At 42.9% G+C, this 24,923-nt stretch overlaps 5 protein-coding genes across 5 annotated transcripts; 2 read left to right on the top strand and 3 right to left on the bottom strand.

The window, feature by feature from the left end:
* Positions 1-435: 435 nt before the first annotated feature.
* GCK72_007353 (uncharacterized protein) lies at positions 436-1,006 on the bottom strand (the record flags this gene model as incomplete). Its single annotated transcript, XM_053726131.1, has 2 exons — positions 436-714; positions 764-1,006. 2 exons carry the CDS (start codon positions 1,004-1,006, stop codon positions 436-438), a joined length of 522 nt encoding a protein of 173 aa, XP_053590325.1.
* An 11,701-nt stretch (positions 1,007-12,707) lies between these two features.
* Positions 12,708-13,199, bottom strand: GCK72_007352 (uncharacterized protein; the record flags this gene model as incomplete). The annotated part of the gene is made up of 2 exons (XM_053726130.1): positions 12,708-13,049; positions 13,098-13,199. The coding sequence occupies 2 exons, from the start codon at positions 13,197-13,199 to the stop codon at positions 12,708-12,710; spliced, it is 444 nt and encodes a 147-aa protein (XP_053590324.1).
* A 512-nt stretch (positions 13,200-13,711) lies between these two features.
* On the top strand, positions 13,712-14,822 carry GCK72_007351 (uncharacterized protein; the record flags this gene model as incomplete). Its single annotated transcript, XM_053726129.1, has 4 exons — positions 13,712-13,949; positions 14,000-14,306; positions 14,374-14,732; positions 14,782-14,822. The coding sequence occupies 4 exons, from the start codon at positions 13,712-13,714 to the stop codon at positions 14,820-14,822; spliced, it is 945 nt and encodes a 314-aa protein (XP_053590323.1).
* A 4,894-nt stretch (positions 14,823-19,716) lies between these two features.
* GCK72_007350 (uncharacterized protein) lies at positions 19,717-20,787 on the bottom strand (the record flags this gene model as incomplete). Its single annotated transcript, XM_003098158.2, has 1 exon — positions 19,717-20,787. The coding sequence occupies one exon, from the start codon at positions 20,785-20,787 to the stop codon at positions 19,717-19,719; it is 1,071 nt and encodes a 356-aa protein (XP_003098206.2).
* Positions 20,788-23,656: 2,869 nt separating this feature from the next.
* Positions 23,657-24,718, top strand: GCK72_007349 (uncharacterized protein; the record flags this gene model as incomplete). The annotated part of the gene is made up of 1 exon (XM_003089885.2): positions 23,657-24,718. One exon carries the CDS (start codon positions 23,657-23,659, stop codon positions 24,716-24,718), a length of 1,062 nt encoding a protein of 353 aa, XP_003089933.2.
* Between the last annotated feature and the right edge of the window lie 205 nt (positions 24,719-24,923).

Raw genomic sequence — 24,923 nt, 5'->3', positions numbered from 1 at the left:
AGGGATGACATTTATTCATTGTAGAGCTGTACATATACTGTGGTTTCCTATTTTCTAGATTGGTCTTGGTGCATGTTACATAGCCATGATTCGATTAGTGCGGATGAAAAAAAGTAGTGTCTGTTGCTCGCTCATAAAATCTTGGCGTGTGTTGCATAACCATGATCAACCTAGTGCGACAGCCACACTGTATTACTCCAGAAGTAATAAACTGATGAAAAGAGAGTGTCTGTTGTTCGCTCATAAAAACCTTGGTGTATGTTACATAATCATGATTAGACTTGAACATATGATGTAATGGAACTTGTTAATTTATTTTTGAATAATAAGTGACCACAGAGTTATTGTCAGAAAAAGAAAACAATTGGATATTTGGTGGGAAACATAGATAATTGGGCTGGGCACGAATATGTAGAGCATAACATTGGAAGAAAATTATTGGATTTGACGACGTTTGATGCAGGCAAGTTCGTGTTGGAAAAATTTGATACGGCGTTGAGTGTTGAACAAGGCGCGACAAATTGTGCAGAGATTGATGACCAGACCGTTGTCTCCATTTCCCATATCAATACAGTCCAAAATACGACTTGCAGTGCGACATTTGGTACACATGTGAATGATAAGTGTAGATTCTCCAAATGCAAACTTCGGATCCAATTTGGCAGACTCTTCGGTTGGTAGCTCTACTCCCGAAGCTTTGCTTTCAAGATAATCCTGAAAATTAAGAAAAATTAGTGTATGGTATGAGGAATGTATGACTTACTTTACGAGCCTGAGCAGCGTCATGCAATGTTCTGCTCGTCGCATTGTCTCCAGATGATTGTCCCTCGACTTCTCCAGAATTTTGTGTTGAAGCTCGCTTAATTGGATTAGCTCCAGGATGTGACTCTTCAATTGAACGTTTCCATTTACCAGTGGTTCGTTGTTGGAATTTGTTGGGGTTTTTGAGTGGGGTTTTCGGCACATAGCTAGAGTTAGGAAGAGCTCCAGAAAAAGCGGCTGACATCTACGTCAAGAAAATGAAAGAATGAGGTCATGAAGAATCCGATGCTTCACTAAGGATTTACAAAAGGGGCGGAGCCTAATTAGAAAAAGGTTCTAAAAACTATCCTGCAAAAAAAAATATTGGAAAAAGAATCGAAGAAAGTATAATGGGATGAAACAACCCGACAGAGAAAACATTATAGACTTTGAAGAATAACAATTTACTAGCGAGTCAAACAATAATACAGACAATACATGTTGTCACTCCCGGATTCCGGAGAGCGCTCTGATAAATGATTGCCTTGAGTGCATAGCTTGCTAGTCAACAATAACACGTGTTTCAACGGTCATCTTTATTGATGGCTAGTCAACGGGTTAATTAGTAACAACATAATTTGAGCAGTGTTCCGTAGAACCCCGCTCGCGGCGGCCACAAAAGGAAGAAGTGAGTAAGATTAGGCGAGAGGCGAGAGGTGATGATTTGGAGAGACGCAGGCGACGGGTCTCGCCGCGATTGAGTTACTGTCACTCTCGTTGTTGGCGTGTGTGTCGATTTACGCTCCTCGAGAGATGTGTTGAAGTGAGGAGACGCAGAGATGAGTCGACGAATCTTCGCCATTTTGGGTGGAATTCCGCGGGATTTCTTGGTGATTAGTTGAACAAAGTGAACGAATTGATAAGTAGATGAGTTGGTGATGAGTTAGCTTGTCGACGAACCATTGAATTGTTAGTTCCCCAGACGATTATGACGAGTCGCTGTCGGTAGCGTAGCTGCGGCTGCGACACTGGGGGGGTGGAATGAACTGCTCTTCCATGAAGGAAGAGTAGTTGTGCTCCATATCTGACTTCTCACTGTCAGAATCGTCTGAATTAGAGCTTCCAGACGTGTCCGATTTCTCACTATCAGACGTAACTTGGTATCCAAGTTCTTCAGACTTTCGATCTAGCCCGAAGGTGTTGATCTTAACCTTTCTTGGGAGGTAGGGTCTGGTCCTAGATTCTTGGATATGAACGTATCCATGCTGGTCTCCATTGTTGTCCGAAGAGTCTGTCTCTGACTTGCTGCTTGTCCTCCTGGTCGCTGACTTACGATCAACTTTGTAGCTGTCTGACTTTCTGCTTGTCCTCCTGGTCGCTGACTGACTTCCGGCTTGTCTGACTTGTGGTTGAGTGAGTTTAGGCTTGTTCTTACTGCCTGGTGGTCTACCACGCTTCCTCTGCTCCACTGTAGCTGATGTAGTTGTTGCTATTGGAGTTGTGGGCAGAATGACGGGATAGTTGCTGGTGTCCGGTTGTGGTGTTGAATACATTGGAGCAGGTTCCTCCTCCGGAACATCCGCTGATTCTCCTGGGTCCTCGAGGGGAATCAATTGATTCACTGGTTTCTCAACCGTGTGAATACCTACTTTAACCATAACAGATTGTGCTTTTCCGTTGGATTGTCTCTCGATCTTTGTGATAAGTCCGAGAGGCCACTTTTGTCTCTGCTGGTTTTCAGTTTCAACCAAGACAACTTGTCCTGGTTGTGCACTAAGTCGTGAGTGTGCAACTTTCTTTGGGTTGTAGTCCTTGAGAGCTTGGAAATACGATCTTGCGAAGTGATCCCACAGCTCGTCCTTGATTGTTCCTAGCTCCTGAAGATACTGTCTTGTCAACAATCCAGTTTCTCCTCTTTTGATGACTCCAAAGACGGTGTCTGAACTCTCAGGAAGTGCAATTCTTGCATTTGGCATGATGAAATCCATCGGCCTGATTGCTAGTGAGTCGGTGATATCCTTTTGATTTGGAGTGATTGGTCTTGAGTTGAGGATACCTTCCGTCTCGACTATTAGAGTTTCAAGCTCCAGAAATGGCAAGCTTGTCTTTCCTAGGACCTTGTAGATCATGTTCTTGACGAGTCCAACCAATCTTTCGTAAATCCCTCCTTGCCAAGGAGAGAATGGAACGATGTACTTGACTTCGATGTCGTGGCTCGCCATATACGATGTCAATGCTGCATCTTCGTTGATCAACGTCTTCAGGTCTTGGTTGATGATGGCGTTTCCCAACTTGAAATGTGGCGCATTGTCGCATAGAATAGAGTCTGGAGTTCCACGACGTCCCACAAATCTACGAAAGGCGTTGAGAAATCCAATCGTGCTGTTGCTGGTCACCAATTCCAAGTGGATTGCTCTTGTCACGACACATGTGATGATCATCACCCAAACTTTGACGTGTTTTTGTTCCGTCGGTGATGGTACTTTTGCATTCAAAGGTCCCAAATAGTCCATTCCAATATGTTTGAATGGTCCGACCATTGCGGTTCTCACTGCCGGCAATGTTCTTGTGAATGGGTATTTGAATGGTAATCCATGTCGTTTTACACATGTGACGCAATCTTGTCTAACCTTCTTCACCACTTTGGCTAGTCCGAAAATCCAATACTTCCGTTGTATATGGGCTATTAAATCTTGGACTCCTTGATGGTTCAGCTCGATGTGTTTTTCGAATACTATCCTTCTTGCAAGTGGATGATTTGGGACGATGATGATTGGCATCTTCATGTCTTCATCGATCCTTCCGCTGGTCGATTCAGTGATTCTGGATTGAACTCTCCAGATACCATCCATCTTTACTACACGGTTGCTGTCGACATGAGCTTGTTTGAATAAGTCTTCTTCAGCTCCCTTGTAATGATCCATTATGATGAAGTTTCTTGCGATCCTGTGCTTTTCTACTTCATCTCTTTCCTTCATAGCTGTCTGGTATTCCCTGACAGTTGATGAACGGATCTCGATGTCGTTCTTTCGTCTCCGGTTTCTCTTGTTGACGAGAGTGCACACGAATTCCAATACTCTTGTCATTCGTGCCGTAAGCTTTTTCAAACTTCCGGTCCTTTCATATGGGACGATAGACTCGAACACTTCCTTCGCATTGATGGTATTAATGCGAATTCTTTCTTCTTTCTCTTCTTCCGATTCCTTTGGAATTATTCCTTTGGCAATGGCTTGTCTCCGGAACTCAGTTTGATCCACTGGAGTTCCTTCCAGTTTCTGTGGCCATTCGGGTTCACCTTTCGTCAGGAATGCTGGTCCAACTTTCCAAAGCGAGTTGTTTTGTAGCTCGTCCAGTGGGCATCCTCTGGTAGCTATATCCGCTGGATTTTGGTCAGTTGGGACGTATCTGATGTTTGGAGTCAAGTTGTATTCTGTCTTCAGTATATCGAAGCTTGCGTGGATAGACTTGACTCTGTTTGCCACCCATCTGGATCCGACTTCATTTCTTGGTCCTCTTAGTGTCCAGTAGATGGTGCAGATACTGTCGGAGAAGAAAGTAATCTTCGATATCTTCATGTGCAGTTCTTTTGCTAGAATTACTGCAGCATTTGAAGCCAACTCGAAAGACGTGAGCTCCATCCTCGATATCGAATACTCGGGACCACTCCTTCCGGGTTTTACTCTCGATTTGGCAAGAATTAAACCTGTCTCATAGGTATCTTTCTCGTACACAAATCTTAAGTATCCCAGAGCAGCGTAGTGGTCCTTTGACGCGTCCGAGAACATGACGAGTTCCACTCTTTTGTAGTCGTATCTTGTCACCAGCTGTCTTGGCATTTCATAGGCTGTGCCTGTGAACATCTTCTTGACTTCGATCCACTTTGGAAGTAAATCTTCTGGCAGCTTGTCCTTCCACTTCATTCCACGCGCATGTCCCATTGATATGAGTGTTTTGAGTGGCACAATGAGTGGAATGACGTATCCACAAGGATCGTAACTTTGGGCTACAAATGACGCAAGATCTTTCATCGTTGGTATACCTTCTGGCGGTGTGGCAATCTTGACGGTTATGGTGTCCTTGATACTGTCCCATACCAATCCCAGAAGTTTGTTTGTCGACTTTGGTGCTCGATCTTGCTGGTCTATCTTTTCCATGGTTGCTGGACAATTGACCAAGAACTCTCGAAGATTCATTGACATCCGATTGAACGCTTGTTTAGAGTCATTGTACAACTTGATGAGCTCTTCCTCGGAGTCGGCTGTGAACATGACGTTGTCAACGTAGAGGTTTTCTTTGATCCTGTCGTTGATCTCGTGTGGGTAGAGGTCCAGGTAGAGGAGAACCGTCACCGATAACAAGAACGGTGAGCATGTGATTCCGAAAGGTAACCTAGTGAAACGATACGTTGACGATGTTTCCATCAGCTAGTCCTTTCTCCGGATCTCTGAGCCATAGGAATTTCGTGTAATTCCGGAACGGTACTTGAAGGCGAATTTGATGAAATGCCTTCTCGATATCCGCGACCATCAGTTTTGGTCCTTTTCTGGCACGTATGTGTAGTCCTACGATTGGATTGAGAAGTGCTGGTCCCGCGTACATGCAATCGTTGATGGAGAGTTCACCTTTTGCGTGTGCTGATGCGTCGTTGACGATTCGGAGCTTCGTGAAGTTAGAATCTTCTTTGTAGACTACTCCAGTCGGCATATACGCAGATTGACCGTCTTTCTCCATTTCTGGAGTTACCTCCTCGATGATCCCATCTTCGATCTGCTTTTGTATGACAGTATGGAATGCCATCCTTGCTTCGCTAGTCTTGAGCTTTGTGAAGAGCATGACTCCGAGTCTTTTTTGAACCATCCAGAAGTTTGAGCTGAGCTGGTCTTGTCGTCCATTCATTGGGAATTGAACATAGAACTTCTTGTCTTCTCCGAAGATGGCGTTCTCCTTGAATTGTTTTATCAATCCTTCATTTAGCTCGTCCTTGCTCTTCATGATTGTCGGATTTTCTATCCCCAGCACTTCCAAACTTGAGAGTTGTTCCAATAATTTGTACAACTTCGCATTCGAGATGTGGTTGGGGTTCTTGGCTTCGCTGGGCTCCGCATCATAGTCTTCTGTATCCATTGTATGTATGGCAATGAATTCCATTTCTTTAGCGACAATGATGTTGATGTTTTCAGTGGCTGGAACGAAGGCTCCTTCCACCACTGGCGGATGCGTTACCAATCCGATGAGGGTGTCGTCGATGCTCCTTCCGCTGGGTAGATCAATGGTTTTGGTCTTTTCCAGCTTCTTTATGTTATTGAGCACGTTGTTTCCCAAGATTAGATCTACTTTGAAGCCGTCAAACTGTTCAAGTCGGTTGAGCTTGTCGTAGTCCAACTTTCTCTTTTCCAGAACGAGCTTGTCTTCTTCGGTGAAGCTTTGGCGCATAGAACTTCGTGTCGATTTTATGGAAGCTTGGCATACATGTAATCCAAACTTTTCCATATTTGTCGATTATCTCCAGTCGATGGTAATTACACCATTCTGGATCAGTTCCTGCGACAAATCCTGTGAAGCACATTCTTCTTCGACCGATGACTGGTAGTTTTATCCTCTGCGCTGCTGCAGTAGATAGTACGGATGATGTAGCTCCTGTGTCCACCAAAGCTAGCAGCTTGTCTCCAGATGATGTTGTTATCTGGATGAAGGGCAATTGGGATTCGGCATCGGTCAGCTTCGTCAATTGTATTGTGATGACTTCAGTTTCCAGCTGGTCTGAGCCTTCTTTGAAGACGGTGAACTTTCTCACTAGCTCTTCGTCTTCTTTGTCAGCTGGGATGAGACTGTCGCATTTGAAACTAAAGGGAATCACACGTGACTCTGGATGTGTCTGCGCCGTCTCGTTGCTGGTCATCTTTGATGGGTTGCCCCGATGATAGAGAGAAGAGTTAGCATTCGGAGGTTTCAGCCCCCTGCTCTCGAAACAACTGGATTTCCAAGTCCTCAGTCTTCCTCCATGTCATAGTGGAGAGTGAACACGTTGATCTTGGTGACATCAGTTGACTTGCTCGTACAATGTCCTGAGAAGTGTCTCTCTTTGCAGTGGAAGCAACGGAATTGAGATCTGCATTTCTCTCACAAGTGCTTGTCGCTCAAACAATTGTTGCAGAGTTTCTTGCGTTTGACAGCATCGACTTTCTTGAGCACTGGCCATTCGCATTCGCACGCCGAATGTTCCATGCTATTGCAGTAAGCGCATGGCTTCTCTCTGCTTGGTGGGACGAATTTTTGTCTCGTTTGGTACTTCGGGTTTCCGTACTGCTTGTTTCCAACGCGAGTCTGGTAGTTCCGACTGTCCTGACGGATATTGTTGACGAAGACTTCTTCTTCCACAGCTTGTCGAAGCTTCTTTCTTCTGCTGTATCTCTCGTTGGTCTTTCTTTCAGCGATCGTGCTGTATGCGGCTTCGCTGAGCATCCTGAAGGTAGCTCCTCCTTGGATGTACTTTTTACAGACTTTTGAGCGAAGAGCATCTGGCATTGCTTCCACGAAAGACTTCAAGAAATGAGAACCAGTCGACGTCTAGATGGTACGCTTTCAGCTTGTGCGTGATGTTGCAGTAGGTGTTGAGCGTGCTTTCCATCTTCTCAGTGTCTACTTCATCAAATCTAAGATCTGCAAGCTTGTCGAGCAGAAGATCTTCTTGGTACTTCTTCTTGTCGTATTGTCTTTGAAGGTTTTCCCTGATGATTCGGTAGTCTTCTTCTGAGACGGAAGAAGTCTGCATCTCCGTCGCCACTTTTCCTTTGAGGCAGCTTGTCAGAATCGCTTGCTTCATTGCTGGAGAGAAGCGATTGTCATTATGGACGAAGTGGTCGAAGGTATTGATGAAAATCGGATATTCACTAGCTTCTCCGCTGAAATCTTTGAGCAATTTCTTGATTCCAGCGATGTCCGCCGGCGTAGCAGTTTGTTGCATCAGCTGAACGTTGTTTCGCTGGTCGAATCCACCGAAATTCTGTTGTTGCTGGTTGAACGGCATGTTCTGCTGAGCGAATGGCATATTTTGCTGAGTGAATGGCATGCTTTGCTGATTGTATTGCATGTTCTGCTGAGCTTGTCCGAAGTTCTGTCTTCTTGCATCGTTCGATCCATTGAATGAAGTAGATCCATTGCCAGTGTTTTTGTCACGGCTTTGATCCTTCTTTCTCTGGTCGTCTGCCTTTTCAGTTGACTTCGTCCAGCTTGTTCAACATCTGCTGCATACAATCGTTAACATGATCCCGATTGCTTTGTGCCACAGTTCTTTCTCGATGCATATCGTTCTCGATGTTACTGATGCATCTCGCGACTTTGCTGTGTCCTGTCTCGAGTTCATCGACGCGACGGAAGAATCTCGCTTCTGAATTGAATGAGATAGTCTTCATCTCCGACTTTGGGAATCTTCTTTGCAGATGTTCCGCTTGTCGATGGTACATCCTTCAAGAATTGGATGGACTTTCGAGCATCGTTTTTAGTCAGGCTCGTCTCCAGAGTTCTGGCCTCCGGCTTCCACGCTCTCAGTTTGCGATGGGAGCAGCTCCTCATCGCGTTTTTTGTCGTCTTGTTCGTTCTCGACGACCCCATCGTTCAGCTTGTCCAGTCTCGAACCCTGTCTCTTAGGGTGTTCAGGACGCCGCCGTCCGATGGGTCGATCTCAGTCGATATCCACGATAAGATCCTGTAGTTGTTTGATGAGCTTACTGTAGTGGCCCTGTTGCTCGACATGGTTGAGAATCTCCTTTCGGTTGCTATTCATCACGTCTTCAGTTGGTGCGTAGTTCACGTGAGTCTCGAAGAACTCCGCAATCCTCGTCGTCGAATCCTTTCAGAATGATGAGCTTGTCAATGAGACGTTCTCTTCATCCCTGGCAGCATATCGACGACATCCTTCCGACCATGAGATTGCAGGATGACTTTCGATGTCTTCGCAGACCTTCCCGACATCCGTGCACTTTCTTGTCAACGACTTCTTGAGCTCGGTCATGAGATTCGGCGCCATTTCGAGCTTGTCCTGATCGCTGTGTTATAAACACTAAAATTCCCAGTCTGAAAATTCAAGAGATTAAATTTTGAGACGAGGAGCTATCTCCTCATCTCGGGTGACACAAACGGCAAGACTTATGAAGTGTAACTTAGACTAGAGTTATGTGATTTTGAGATACCGCATTGTGACTTTCCTACTTAGAGAACTGTGTGCTAAAACAGCTTCTTTTGGGTCGACCACAACTGATTCGGTTTAAACAATACCTGTTTGCTTCTTTATCGACCTCCCCAAACATTGAAAATAGGACGTAAGGTTGTATACTTCTTAAGCCTCCCCAACCTGGGTGGCATCTGTATTTTTATTGACCTCCCCAGACCGGGACGTAACGGACCTGCGTACAAGCGCCCGTGCTGTGACTTCTGGCACACAGCCAACCCAGGCTAACGGCCTGAACCGCCCAAGGCGTAGAGGGGAGTGTACGCTCCGGTGGACCTCTACGACCAACTTACCGTCGGCTCCTCGGGAGTGAATAGCGATGGTTTTCCGAGAAGATCTAGCACATGGTCTATTGGAATTGATCCTCAACCTGCACCTCTCGGATCCTTCCACCCATGAAGTCGCTATCACATCACTGGATTTTGATAGACCACTTCTCCAGCATAGGGGTATGAATCTGTGGTGGGGACTTTCACCCCAGGATACAAGGAGATGATAGGATGGTACCTAATTTATAAGAGACTATGATAACTAAGATGCCTCTTACGTTACCTAGTTTAATTTAAATTAGGGCTAGTCACCACTAAAGTGTGGGCTATGTGACTAGAGTATTAGAAACTTACCACCTATTACCTAATCATATGACCTAGTTTATAGTTTTTGTGTAGTTCATTCGTCCATGCGCCTAGTTACACGTCCTATGTTAGCCGTTATGCCGCCCGAGACAGCAGACAGTAACTAAACAAGTCTAGGGAAAGTAACACGCAAGTAAAAATATCTAAGAGTTTCGAACTCATAGGGGTAACACTACACACAACACATAGCTTCTCAACATTTGCTTCATATCGTGTTCAATTGTCAACATGAGATGAGCTTACTGATCTTCTGGCATCAGAGCTTGTCTTTCTTCCTCTCTTCTTGCTCTCCTTCTTCCCTTCCTTCTTTTCAACGACTCTTCGCTCCTGCCATGCGTGTAGCTTGTCGTTGTGATGCTGACACCACCTTCTGCACTTCCGATCTCATCCTTCTTCGTACCAAAACGTCTATAACAGATTGCTCGCAGATGATGTTCTTGACATGATGGACATTGACTCCAGTTGTTTTTGACCGTGCACTCATCTACAGTGTGGTCCGGCGAAGCGCAGGCGAAACAAAGATTTTTCTCCTTCAGCACTTCCCTTCTTGTTTCAGCTGTTTTGTAGACAATGCAGCTTGTCGACGAGTGATCTCCTTCGCAGAAGAAACAACCAACTCGCTCACTTCCTGGAATTGTCCTTTCCTCCAATACTCCTCTTGGCATTCTGCTTTCGGTAACAAGTTCTGCTTGTCGATGCTGCTCTCTCTTCAGAAGCTTGACCTCCGAGTTGAGCATATCGATTTTTTCGTAGAGCTGGTCGACACGTGACTGGTAGAAATCCTTCAATCCAATGTACTGCGATGCCAAGGCTGAACAAATGCGCTTGTACATATCGATTTCTGTTCTTGTCGGCACTGGATTGGTTTGAATTTCCTCCACATGTCTTTCGAACTCTTGTACCCGTCCTTGACTAGCAAGTTCGATCAGGTATTCCGCCGTGATTGGAGTTCCTTCTGGCGTTAGAAGATGTTCTTCCGTTTCCATTGGAGTGACGTGGTCCCGGGGGGGTGTGGTCTCTTCCTCAAGCCTCTCGACTGGCCTTCCGACTGTCTCATAGTCGTCCGGACCCGCCTGTCTTTCGGTGCTCTGCACGTCATGGACCGGCGTGCCGAGAAGCTCCGATTCGGAGTACACCACGTCCCAGTCCACTGGCTTCCCTGCTTGCTTGTCGACGTCGTCGCTCTTGGACATTGCTGGTCGTCCTTGAAACGAAACTACAGACGTTGTTGTTGAATCGGGATGAGATATTGATCGGTTGCGAACCGATTGGTTTAGTACATTTTAAGTTATACTAACTCAATATGACTGTTTATTAAAACAGTAATCGTAATTAGAATTTTATCGAGAGCTGGTAGTTGTATGCAGCCCCCGACTCATTCTTTCCGTCTTGAGCTTGACAACTGGTGGTCCTATCGCTTGCTGGTGTATCGATTGATTGGCGTTGCACTGAACGAACACTGCACTTTCTTCGTCGGCTTGCTGGCTTGTTGAATCTCCGGAATGGAACGACTTCTTTTGATTCTTTTCAGCATCCTTGAAGAGCACAGCTTGTCTTGTCCCGTGTTTTGCTTCGCAATCGATTCTTTCTTCTTACACGATTGAATGGTTGCTTGTCTACTTTCGCTAATGCTAGTGTGTGAGTGTTTTTCTTACCCCAGAGCCTAGACTACTTAGATATTACCGAACGCTACACGTCAGACTCCTAACAATAGAATTAGTTGAGCTATATGATGGTTCAGTGGAATTTTTTTCGACCTGAATCTCAACCTTTTCTACTGCCTTCACTGACAGACATCTGGCTTGTGGGTCTTGCTGCCAGCACGGTGCACACGTTACCACGTCGTCTTTGTCCAACAGACTCGTGTGCACCTCTCCTCCTTGTCCGACACTCTCGGTTTCACGCCACTTTGTGAAGTATATGAAGGCCAAGTCAATGGAATCACTGAGCTCTGAAATGATGTGTACTCACCTTCTGAAGCGCCTTACTCCTTCGTGATTGAGTGCTTCTGCCCACCTTTCTCGCAGGCTAGCTCCACACCCAATCACTCCAGTATCCTTAGGCCTTTTGATTATTTTAGGAATCTTCAACATCTTCCACACTTCTTTGTTCCTCGCAAGAAGATTTCTTCCGCTGACTGTCACTGATCGCTTGTCTCGGTTGGCCGGCCTCGACAATCGATAATTGCATCATTCCTTGGTGACAGCTTGTCTTCAGCTTCCGACGTCTCCATGCGCGGTGACTCCATCCACGAGGGACTTCGTTCCATATTGAGGGAACCATATGTTGCTACCGCTTGACAACCGTTTGATTTCGCCAAATTTTTTTTTGAATTTGAAAGATTTTTTGACGAAATATTGATTTTTAGGCCAAATTTTTTTGAAATTTATTGCGAAATTTTTAGGCCAATTTGAATTCGTATGCTAAAGAGCCTAGCCAGCTAACACTCAAAGGCTTTTCGGGTTATTAGTCCAGAAAAAAATTTCTGTCTATTCCCGGTCGTTTGCACCATGTCACTCCCGGATTCCGGAGAGCGCTCTGATAAATGATTGCCTTGAGTGCATAGCTTGCTAGTCAACAATAACACGTGTTTCAACGGTCATCTTTATTGATGGCTAGTCAACGGGTTAATTAGTAACAACATAATTTGAGCAGTGTTCCGTAGAACCCCGCTCGCGGCGGCCACAAAAGGAAGAAGTGAGTAAGATTAGGCGAGAGGCGAGAGGTGATGATTTGGAGAGACGCAGGCGACGGGTCTCGCCGCGATTGAGTTACTGTCACTCTCGTTGTTGGCGTGTGTGTCGATTTACGCTCCTCGAGAGATGTGTTGAAGTGAGGAGACGCAGAGATGAGTCGACGAATCTTCGCCATTTTGGGTGGAATTCCGCGGGATTTCTTGGTGATTAGTTGAACAAAGTGAACGAATTGATAAGTAGATGAGTTGGTGATGAGTTAGCTTGTCGACGAACCATTGAATTGTTAGTTCCCCAGACGATTATGACGAGTCGCTGTCGGTAGCGTAGCTGCGGCTGCGACACATGTAATGTTTCTATCAGATTTTCATCAAAACCAATGAGAGGCAACGTACTCAAGGAACCTTGCCCCTAGCAAATTTTCAGTCTGAGAACCCCATCATTGTGGTTTTCTGGCTCAACTGAGCATCTTGAGCGTTTGTTGAGCATTTCCATAAGATGAGGTTTAATTTTAGGTCGATTATCCCAGGAGTGGCGGCCTCGTCCAGTCTCAATTCTTGCTTCAGTGATATTGTTCTTCTTCATCATGGCCAAAACATCGAGAATATACCATTCTGCACTTTTTCTTGTCAACCCATGGAAATCAAAATGATATGGATGCTTTTGATGTTCTTGATTCCATCTGACCACAGTTCTATAGATCTCCTCATCAAGAAACTGTCTGAATTTGCTTGTCGCTTCAATCTTCATCGTCTGAAAAAAAATATGAAATATAAATTATTCGAAATAAAAACAACTTACATGAAGAGCTTTGAGTTCTCTTAGATGAATATTCTCATGAGAATAATAAGTTTTCGGTTTGTTTTCGATATCTGCGGAAAACTCGCAGTTTCTAGGCGTCATAATTATAAAAAATAGGTATCTGTACTATCCATTAACCGGACTGAATGCACCAAATGAAATTTCATTTCTTATTGCCCAGTGGGCGGAGCTAAACAACATGCTAATTGGTTCTGACCCTGAAACTACAAAAATACAAAAATTTCTATCACAGAACATTAGGATTAAACCTTTTCTGCACCTCTCAAGGTTTAAAGTACTCTCCCAAAAAATTTGTATTGGAAGTCTGATTTTTTCATACTTTCTCAGATTCATTGTTAAAATTTCGCAATACCATATAGCTAATGAACAACTGTTCACAATACTCGACAACTGTCCCTATTACGTAACAAGTGATGCTCTCTGATATGATGTGCAAAAAAAAAAGGGGGCGTGGTTAGCGGGATACGATACCTGGATAGAGAAAACTTCATTCCAACATCTTTCAAAGCTTCTGACCAGTCGTATCTTGGAAAATGTCTGATTCTTTTGATGAATTTCCCTTTGGTGCAACAAACCTTACTCATGCTGAGGCTATGGCTCTCTGCCAGAACCCTGGTGACTGCTCTTTTGATGAATTTCCCCAAAACGCTACAAAACTTTCTCGTACTGATGCTCTTACTCTGTGTACCCCTCAAACCGCTTCAACTGATGACTTTGACCCTCCTTCTAAGCGGATAAAGATTACTGGACCCTCTGATATTGGAACTCCGCTCATGACTAGTACACCCATCAAAAACTCTGAATCAACTCTTCGAAAATTATCAAATCAATGTAAGTTGTTTTTTTAATGAAAACGTAATACTAAATTATAATTTTTACAGATGGTGCCGGTCGTCCCCGGAAAGAATCCGATAATCCATTCACCTACATCAGTCCAAATCACTTTCCCACCCCCAAGGAACTACGTTTTTTCACCAAAAGTGTCAGGATGTCGAAGGAAAATAAACTCACGAGGAAGAATGCGGCTTTTTATGCTCTGGATACTATTCGGATCAAATTCAATGCTTTGGACGACATCAAAAATCCTGCTCTTCTGCACAAACACGTGGCCAAATGCATCGATATCTTCATCAGAAAGCAGATTCATGCGGCTGGAGGAGACCTTGAAACCACTCCATATTGGCTTCAGTAAGTTCAATTTATTTCTGTTTTGATAACTAAATTTTATATATCTACTAATTAAAAAAATTTGTAGGATACAACATGAGGGTTTCCGCGAAGAGGCTGGGTTTTTCATTTCACATAAGACCCATTCTGCTGTAGGTGGTGGAGAAATCATCAACACATTAGCCCGCCAAATGCAGAGCAACAAAAATCTTGGACTCGATGGATCGTTTAGTGTGGCCATGAATGTGTTCAAGGATGGAGCCCAAAGAAAGCTAGTGGGTAGAGGTGTTGAGAAAAAAGGTACTCGATCTACGGAGAAAATGAGGGAAACGATCCTACTACATCACTTTGGAGAGAAACGTACACGTGTATCAGGTGACAGTCATTGTATGGTGAAGGCTCTATGTCTTGGAAAACTCGTCTCCGATTCATCTAACCCAAGAACCAGTGAGATGGAAAAGAATGACATCAGGAAAAAACTTTCCAATCTTACAAGGAAAGATTACTCCGAAACTTTTCGAGCGAAAGAACAACTAAAGATGGCTAGAAATTTTCTCGAAGAGGCACAGATGGATCCCGACCAAGAAGAACACGGCCGTGAGGATTTGGAAGTTTTGGCTGCTTACCTTGAAGACTACCAAATTACCCTATGGTCACTCAAAGGTCGTGATACTGTTCTCACCGAGGAAGCCCACTATAACGAGGAAGGAAAAGGGTTCATCGGTCTCTTTCACTACAAGGGGCACTATGAATACGTGACACACACCAAGAGTGGAAAACCATCAAGGTAACTTTTTTATTATGTGTACCAAATAATCTTATATTTTTTCAGGTTTTGCTACAAATGCTCCACCTGGGGTGTTGGTCATCACCACACAGATAAATGTAAAGCTAAATGTTGGTGGTGTGGGTTCGCTGAGTGTAAACCTGAACCTGCCATCAAAATTCATTGTGACGACTGCAACATCGACTTCCCAGGGCAAGACTGTTTCGATAGACACCTCAAATGCGTCACTGGCCATGCTCTACCCAACTGCAAAAAATTTTTCTTGTAAGTTTTTCCCATTTCCTCTTCCACAAAACAATTTGATTTTTTTCAGCTGTTCAAAGTGTATGAAGTATGACCGAACACCAGAATATCGAAAGGGGTCACATGTCTGTGGGGCAACACATTTTTGTACGGTCTGTAAAGCCAAAAAAGAGAAGGAGCACGAGTGTAACCATCCTATGCCTACTGAAGCTGGAAAGAAGAAGAAGCGAGAGAAACAAGAAAAGTGGACCATAATCGTTTATGATGCAGAGTGTGTTGTTGTTAAATCGGGTGAATATAGTGGTAAGTCCGTACTTTTTTCACCTAAAATTACTAAATTTTCAATTTTTCAGATGACCCTTGCCGTGGACCGAAACACATGCCAAACATGATCGTAGCCCACATGTTTTGCAATGAATGTCGTGGAAAAACAGGGTGTCCAAACTGCAAAGAACCAATCATATTCAGTTATAAGGATGATGAGGAGGAGGAGGAGGACGATGACCACCAATTTGCCGGAGAGGAAGAGGAAGAGGAAGATGACTCTGAAGTTGGAAGCGACTCAGAATGTAGCATGGATGAGCCTGAACCAGAAGAGAGAAGTAAGACTTTGACGAAATTCTCCAAGTTTCTGATGACGGACCCAAGAGCAAACGGAGCATATGTCATTGCTCATAATGGCGGGCGATATGATCACGTTATGGTTATGGCCGAGATGGATAGGTTAGCTGGACCTGAGGCAACACCACCGAGCTTCATCATGAACGGAAAAACATTCATCAGTGCCGAATTCAGTTACAAAAAGCAGAGGATACACTTTCGAGACTCACTTCAATACCTCCAAATGGGTCTTGCAAAGATGCCCAGTGCTTTTGGATTGACCGGAGAAGCAAAAGGATACTTCCCCTATCTATACAACCATCCTGACAACTACGACAAAGTACTCACAACACTGCCACCCAAGGAGTACTACAGTCCCGATTTCATGGGCGCGTCCAAAAAAGAAGAATTTGAAGAGTGGTACGCAGAAAATTATAACACACCATTCGATTTGTACACGGAGATGGAACGATATTGCTTGTCTGATGTCCGAATTCTGAGGCTAACCCTGGTGGCTTTCATTGAGGTTAGTGATTTTTTAAACACCTAAGTTTGTTCCAATATACCCCTTATAGTCAGCATACTCTTGAGTCCCACACACACGCACCCTCAAACTACAAAAATCCTACTACCCTGTCGAAAAAATAGTAAATACACACAATTTTACCACACATATACCTCATAGTCGACACACATATCTTGAAACTACAAAAATTCTACTATGCTTTCGAAAAAATAGTGAATACACACAATTTTACAACACATATACCCCCATAGTCGAGATGCCCCCTCCATGACACACATATACTTTGAAACTACAAAGATCATACAATACTTTTGAAAAAATAGACTAATCTACTAGTTAGAACATAATCAGACAAGGGTACCCTACTACACACACAACTATACCCTCAAACTACAAAAATTCATATATTTTCCTATACTTTTACCTAGTTTTTTATGAAAACACCATTTTTCCGCCGATACCCCTTAGCTGACACACACGTGGACCTATGCACACATATACCTATAATATACCCCAATGATATCATAATTTTATAGAGAATATCAAGCTAAAAACAAATGTATACAATTTGTCAACTAAAAGTGCACAATTCAAAACTAAATGTTCACAATTAGTGAATGAATTGTATATTAAATGTTTTAGTAAAAAAAAACCGTGAGGATGAGAATACATACACATAATCATACCTATCACATGGGTACCCTACTACACACAGTCATATACCCACCCTCAAACTACAAAAATCCACCTATTTTTCTGTACTTTTTACCGAAATACCTAGTTTTCTACGAAAAAAACACAATTTTACCGCATATACCCTGAGGTGGCACACAGGTGGACCCCCTCTATGCACACATATACCTATCCTAACCACTACACCAAAAATATCGTAGTTTTATAGAGAGTGTCAAATTGTCAATCAATTGTACACAATTTGTCAACTAAATGTTCACATTTCAAAACTAAATGTGTACAATTAGTTTTGAAATGTACACAATTTGTAAAATGTGAAAAAACCACTACTTTTTTCGAGAAAAAGGTAGTGTTTCCCCCTATACTACATAGTCCTACCGTAGACATGCGTGTGTGTGTGCCCAGGGATATCTCTCATACTGTGTCAGTACTATTTTCAATACTAATTTTGTATTTTTGCAGATGTGCGAATCCACTTTCAATGGATGGAATCCTATTATCCAAGGGTGTACTCTTGCCTCCTATGTAATGTTTGTGCTCAAGCACGAATACATTAAACAGGGAGAGGTTGGGTATGTTCCTGAGGAGGGATATGGAGGAGGCAACAACTCGGTCCTTGCTTTGAAGTACATCCAATGGCTGGAGAAGAAGAATCCTGGTCTAAAGTTAAAGTACAAACTCCGTGGAGGTGAACACTGCATCGATGCAAATGGACGTAAATATTATTTGGATGCCTACAACCCAGAGACTCGTGAAATTTATGAAATTTACGGTTGTCTGTATCACGGATGTTCAAAGTGTCACCCGATTGGTGAAAAGTTTTCTCCTGTAAACAAAAACAGAAGAATGGAAAGTTTGCTTGCTGAGACACTACGACGAGAGGGTGAACTTCGTGCTGAAGGCTACACGGTCCATACCAAGTGGGAGTGTGAAATTAGGAAGGAAATGGCCAATGACCCAGAGATGCACAAATTCTTCAAACTCTGTCGATATACTCATCGACTCATTCCTCGTGAGGCTCTCTATGGTGGAAGGACTCAAGCTTTCCGGTCAATTACACAGGCTACAACGACTTCACTTCTCAACTATTTGGATTTCACAAGTCTCTACCCATACCTCAATGCTGGAGGTACTGCATATCCCTTTGGTAATCCTCGAATAATTAGTGCTGAATTTCCAAAACCTGAAGACCCTCTCACATATCGTGGACTTGTTTATTGTGATGTTCTTCCTGACCCCAATGCTGAAATCGGGTTCCTTCCTCAGAAGATTAGTCAAAAACTAATGTTTGTGCTGTGTCGGACTTGTGGAGAGAGCCAGAACATTAGTAGACCCTGCACACACACAAAGGTTTCCGAGCGGTACCTGACAGGTGTTTGGTGCACTGACGAACTGAATTATGCCATCAGCAAGGGATACAAGGTTTTGAGATACCACGAAATTTGGCACTGGGATAGATGGGTTGCTGGAGGATTCTTCGCGGACTACATCAAGCCTCTCCTCAAGATGAAACATGAGAGTAGTGGATGGCCAAGACCGGATATGACTGACGACGAAAAGGATGCCTACATCAAAAAAATTTGGGATATGGATGGTGTTCAGTTGGATCCAACAAAAATCAAGGTCAACAAAGCCCTGAGGAGTCTTGCAAAGCTGTTTTTGAATTCTGCCTGGGGTAAGTAATTTTAATTTCGTATGTTTTTACTAATTTTGATTTTTTTCAGGTAAATTCGCTCAAAATCCCGACAAAGTCGAAACAAAATTGATTCGTCTGGCCGATGCTGTGGGGATGACAAAGTTTTTGAATGACCCAAAGTACGAGCCTGTTAACATGATCCCTTTTGGAACGAAAAAATACTTCCTCTCGAGACGACCAAAGAAAGAGGCTCTACTGCCGGGAGGATTCACCAATCTGGCAATAGCCGCCCAGACTACAAGTGCTGCTCGTCTGCGTCTCACCCAGGCCATGGAAAAGGCTGGAATCGAAAACATGATTTACTGTGACACCGACTCAGTAATCTACAAGGAGAATGTTGGTGAAAACAAGTTAGAATCAATGAGAGGCGAGCAGCTGGGTTTCCTTACTGATGAGATACCTGCAGGAAGAAAATTGAAGGAAGTAGTGGTGATGGCACCCAAAATGTATGCGTTGAGGATGGAGGATGAGCAAGGAACGAGCACCTATTCAGTCAAGGCCAAGGGGGTTAGTCTCACATCGAAAAACTCGGAAGCCATATCATTTAACACCATGAAGGAGACGGTAAGTCAAAACTTGAGAAAAAAACGTCTAATTTTTATTCTTACAGATGAACGACTTCATTTCTGAGGGAATTTCGGAGCCGCTCGTCGCAAAAATGATGACGTTCAAACGAGGAGACAACGCGTTGGATGGGCTGTGGACATGTGTCACCGACAAGAGAGTCAATCCAAAGATGGATAAGGGCCACTACGATATTCATGGAGTTGTCACCCCCTTCGGTCAGCTGCCTACTAATACGCTGCTAATTGATGATTATCCATTTTATGACCAGTGATTTTTTATTCAAATAATAAACAATAATGAACAATAATAAACAATACAATTATAAATTAACAAGAGAGTCAGAGTCTACCCAGCTAGAAAAAGAATCTGGATACCCGGACCATTTAACCCTACTTTGCTTCTTTCCTTTGTGTATTCGCGTGTCCAACACCTTCTCGATCCGATACAAGTCATCTCGTCCATATGTACACTTTGTGAGCTCTCGGCCGTAAAAGATTCCTTCAATCTCCTCTCCGTTAGTGTCCAAAAGGTTGTAAACAATTGGTTTTCTGTATAGAACCTTATTCACAATGAAAACTTCAGTCGTCCAGCCTTGATCATATCCCTTATCGAAAATTTGTCGTTTTGCTGATATTCGAACGTGGTCACCAACTTGAAACTTTGTACGTTTTTCAACATCTTCTGGTAATGGTACCATAAAATCTCCACGCTTCACATCCACTGGTTTTTTCCCAATTCCTCGGTTAAGAGTGTTGTTGATTCCTTTCACAATCTTTTGTAACACATCGATATATTTGTAGCCATATTTCTGGGTTATGTACTTTGCCAATCGAGTCTTCAGAGTCCTATTTGCCCGCTCAATTACCGCACATTTCAATTCACTTTTTGTGGATATCAAAGAGACACCTGTCTCTTTGAACAGAGTCTTGACATTGGTATTGTAAAACTCCTTTCCCTCATCAGTGTACACACTCATGGGTGATGTGCCAATTTCTTTGAATATCTCACTCAAGGCCTTGGATACCTCTACACCACCTTTATTCTTCAATGGTCTAACATATAATCGTCTAGAGTAAATATCGATGACTGTCAATAAAAATGTAGTGTTATTGTTAGTCTTTTTGTATTTACTCATGTCCACCAAATCTGCTTGAAGATCAGTGAAGAGTCCAGAGGCTAGTGTCTTTAGACGTGGAAATCGTTTTCGGGTTGGTCTGTGTAGTGTGAATGATTCCAAATCTTCCAAAACTTTCTCAACTTGTTCATACGTTAAAGATTTGAACTTTGGCTTGAGAAATTTGTGAATATTGGCTACAGAGGTGAATGCAGATGGATTTTTCGGATTGGTATAAGCATCCTTAATAGCTGCTTTAACACGGGTAGACGTCATCTTTGAGCTATGGGTGTGGATATCTGACTCACTTTTATACATTACATTTTCCAAAGACGACAGTAAATTCTTGATCCTTTTGGGGCGACACCTTCTCCTTTTGTCCTTCTCCTAAAACCGTTACTAGGTTCTTCCTTGACACGAAATCCTGGTTTATTTTCCGTCTTAATTTTTCGTTCTGGGGGTTCTTGTTTAATCTCCGTCTTGATCTTTCTCTTTACCGGCTCCTGTTTAATCTCCTGCTTTATCTCTTTCTTGATCTCCTTTTTGATCTCCTGTTTAATTTCCTTCTTTATTGGTTCTTGCTTAATGTTACGTTCCTGTTTGATATTCCGCTCCTGCTTGATATTGGATTCTTGTTTGATGTTTCGTTCTTGCTTAATGTTTGGTTCCAACTTGATACCGAGATTCGAGCTTCCACTAGTCTGCAAAACTTTTGGCACACCTCGAGTGTTTTCTGCTATTATCTTGTTAACTTGTTTTCGTTCAGCAGCAACACTTTTTTCTCGCTTATGCTTCTGTTGAGTCTCGGGTTTGCTATCTCTCCTATTGATATGTGTTCCGGGTTTTGAGGGCAATTCTTCCTTGATTTCTTCTTCAACCTCCATTTTTGGTGCATCGGGTAGTCGCATTCTACGTTCTCTTTTTTCTGCCATTCTGGCCGAGGCCATTTTTACATAGTTTTGAAATTCGGACACACCTCTTTCCCGCACAGGTTGTTTGACCATCTTCCCACTAGTCTTTTCCTCTCTCGGGACAATAGGTCTTGGTGGAGGAGGAGGAGGTGGTGGAGGCATAGGTATATTTTGACGGTTTCTTCGGTCAACAAATCTTTCGGCAGCCAATCTCACAATGTTTTGAAATTCTGATACACCCCTATGATGACTCCCTGGTTTTGGCATTTTTCCACCTACTCGTTCTCCTCTAGGAGCTGGAGCAAGGACAGGTGGTGGACCCGGCGGGGGTGGTGGCGGAGGTGGTGGAGGCAATGGAGATGAGTGACGTGATGGTGGATGGTAAGATTCTGGTGGTGAATACTCGGGCATACCATAGTTATCCCAAATTAGATTGTCTAAATCATCATCATCATCATTCGGATAGTCATCATTGTTAGGCTTGTATTTCGGAGATGAATAAGGAGTAGGTTTTGGTGTCTTGGTATGTCGTTGAAAATTTTCACGAACAATATCAAACATGTCACTGTTCACAATAGCAAGGTGCATATTATGTTTTATCTTGTACAAAATATCTTGGAAAAATCTACACTTGGCTACCTCATCAAGAGACTTGTCATTCAAAATCTTTTCAAGAAATCGACGACCCGACTCGAGAGGGGCACCCTCTTCATACGGTATCATGTGATACTTTCGAACAAGTTTCATTTTCGTAAATTTGTAGCGACAAAAGCAGGAACAATGAATGAGCAGAGTTGGTTTTTGGTGAGCTTAAATAGTATTTCTCGAGCCTTATCCACATCACGACACTTGGTAAGAGCCTCCAATAATTTTTGTACTGGTCGTAAAATTGTCACTTCCCGAGAGTTGAGGGGGATATTTTTAGAGTTTAGTAGATTGTGTACAATTTCAACTAAAATGTTGATTTGTTTAGTGTTTGCCTCAACCAAGGATTTTCGTTTGTTTTTCATAACTTGGTGAAGAAAATCGTGATGGACGATAAGGTGAGCAGCCATTGTGAATGATTGTGGGGTGGTGATGGTTTTCTTTTATACTGTCTCATAGGCAACAGGGTATTCCTCGATGAAATTTGAGAGTATTCTCATGGATGGTGGGGAGTGTGGGTCGTTGTTTATCATCATTGCTTGGTATGGTTTTGACATTACATCTTCGTAGGCCTGATAGGCGCCTCTCCATCGATCTCCAAATTGTTGAACAAGTAGATTTTTAATTTGAGCAGCATCAGAAAGACTTCTCATGAGTATGATATAGGTACTATTGTTTCGAGTGACTGGGGGTAGAGCAAAGGCCGATTGAACCAAGTTGAAAACAGCACAGTTATAGTGATGTGCATAGACAGTGAAGAGGGTATTCAACAGGTTGAGTGAGTCCTTTGAACGAGCAAATTCAGTCATCAAATCATCGCAAACTACTACATTTGTCTGGTCCTTGTGTTCTTTCAATAGCTCCACGTCAGGTAGACCCTCGTATACACGTAAATTTGGTACATTTGTAGGGATACCTGGGGTCTTTACACCACAAAACCAAAAAATGTTAGTGATGGGTGTATCGAAAGAAGTCGAGCAGTTTTCAATGATTTTCTTCAATAATGTTGTTTTGCCACTCTGTGTAGCCCCGATTATAGTGGTTTGAGAGGGGAATCTAAATCGGAATCCTGGGGTGTGTTTTGTTTGTAGTGGTGGGCTACCAGAAGACATGGGCATAGTGCAATGAGAATGGTGATGGTGGCAATAATGTTGATAGTAATTGCGTCGTCACTAAGAATATCTGGACAAATTGTGCTATTTATCCACATTTTGAGTGTTTCCAAGAGATTTCAAACCCTTTTATACTTTTTCACGGGTATAAAAGGTCTCGTAATTGTGCATTTGTCATTAGAAATGACAGATTTTTATGTCACTCTCCCCTCCAACGTCCCGAATGCCCCATTTCATAACACCACTAGCCGTTACGTCACCAGGTTACCAGAAGTTTTACAATTGCAAAGAGATGAGTGGGTAGTTGCGCTCACAGACCTCGTTTACCCGCACAGTTTTGTGAATGTCGGCAGACCCCTACACTATTGGATACACTTCAAAGGTGGTCGTCAGCCAATACGTGTTACGTTTCCGGCAGCAGACTATTCAAATTTAGAGGGTGTCATCTCTGCACTGAATAATCAAGTACACACAAGAATGAAGAGGAGTGCTGTAGACAATGTGATTGAAGAAAATTTGAAAAAGGCTAAACGAGAAATGCCTAAAGAGGAAAAAGAAAGTATTCTCGCAATATTAAATGAAAAGGAAAAAATGAAAAGTGCTCAAAACACACCAGTAGTACAGAGTACTGAAGCTGTTAAACAATCACCAGTGCCAACACCAACATCAGTGCCAACACCACCCGTGCCGCCGCCAAAGAAGATTGAAGAAGAAAAAAAGACAACCCCCGCACCAAAGAAGATTGACGAAAAGAAGATTGACGAAAAGAAGGTTGAGTTGAAAGAAGAAAAGCAGACTGAGCAGAAAAAGATTGAACCGAAACAAGAAAAGAAAGTTGAAGAAAAGAAAACTGAGCAGAAAGAAGAAAAGAAGGTTGACGAAAAGAAGCCAGATGTGATCAAGAAGCCCCCACTCAAGAAACCTGAAGAACCAAAACCAGTTATCGCTTTGAGTCCTGAGATGAAACAATCAATGGCCGAGTATGCTGCAATTGCAAATAATGTCTTGAATCGACCTAACGATGCCACAACTTATAGGAACATGATGGAAGAGTTTGAACGTATAAGATCTCTAGTTTCTGTAGACAAACCCGACTATGATACTAACCAATACCTTGGTTTTACAGTGCAAGATGGAAAAGTGAAAATTAACTTTTTGAATCCTGCAGAAGTATTATTCGTAGAGTTTGATAAGGCTTGTGGCTATTTTTTGGGTTTTGAGGATACTATTGTTAGAGAAAGTAGTGTTGCCCCACATAAAGTGGATTTCTTTGGAGATGTTAGTGTAATCTACCTATATTCTGACCTTGTAGATCCAATCATTGTTGGTAATAGGAAGAGTAATCTACTTTCTGTTATCCCGTGTACTGGCAAGTATGGCTCTATAATCTACTACACAGTGCCTAACCTAAGATATGTTCCACTCATAAACAGTAATATTGATAGTATACGTATTGAACTTCTCACTGATGGCGGTGACCCCATACCTTTTAGCTGGGGTACCACTATAGCAGTCCTTCACTTTAAAAAGATAAAGTAGGTATCCCATATAACATGTGCCCCCTTACCTCAGAAAACATGTGCCCCTCCTAGCCCATAAAACATTGTATTTTTTGTCATTTTTTCAAATTTACTCAAATTTATGAATTGTGAACAATTCATTTTGAATTGTGAACAATTAGTTTTGAATTGTAAACAATTCATTTTGAATTGTGAACAATTAGTTTTGAATTGTAAACAATTGG

Source organism: Caenorhabditis remanei, chromosome II (genome assembly GCF_010183535.1).
Source record: "Caenorhabditis remanei strain PX506 chromosome II, whole genome shotgun sequence".
Taxonomy (NCBI): domain Eukaryota; kingdom Metazoa; phylum Nematoda; class Chromadorea; order Rhabditida; family Rhabditidae; genus Caenorhabditis; species Caenorhabditis remanei.
This window is presented reverse-complemented; position numbering and strand designations above follow the sequence as displayed.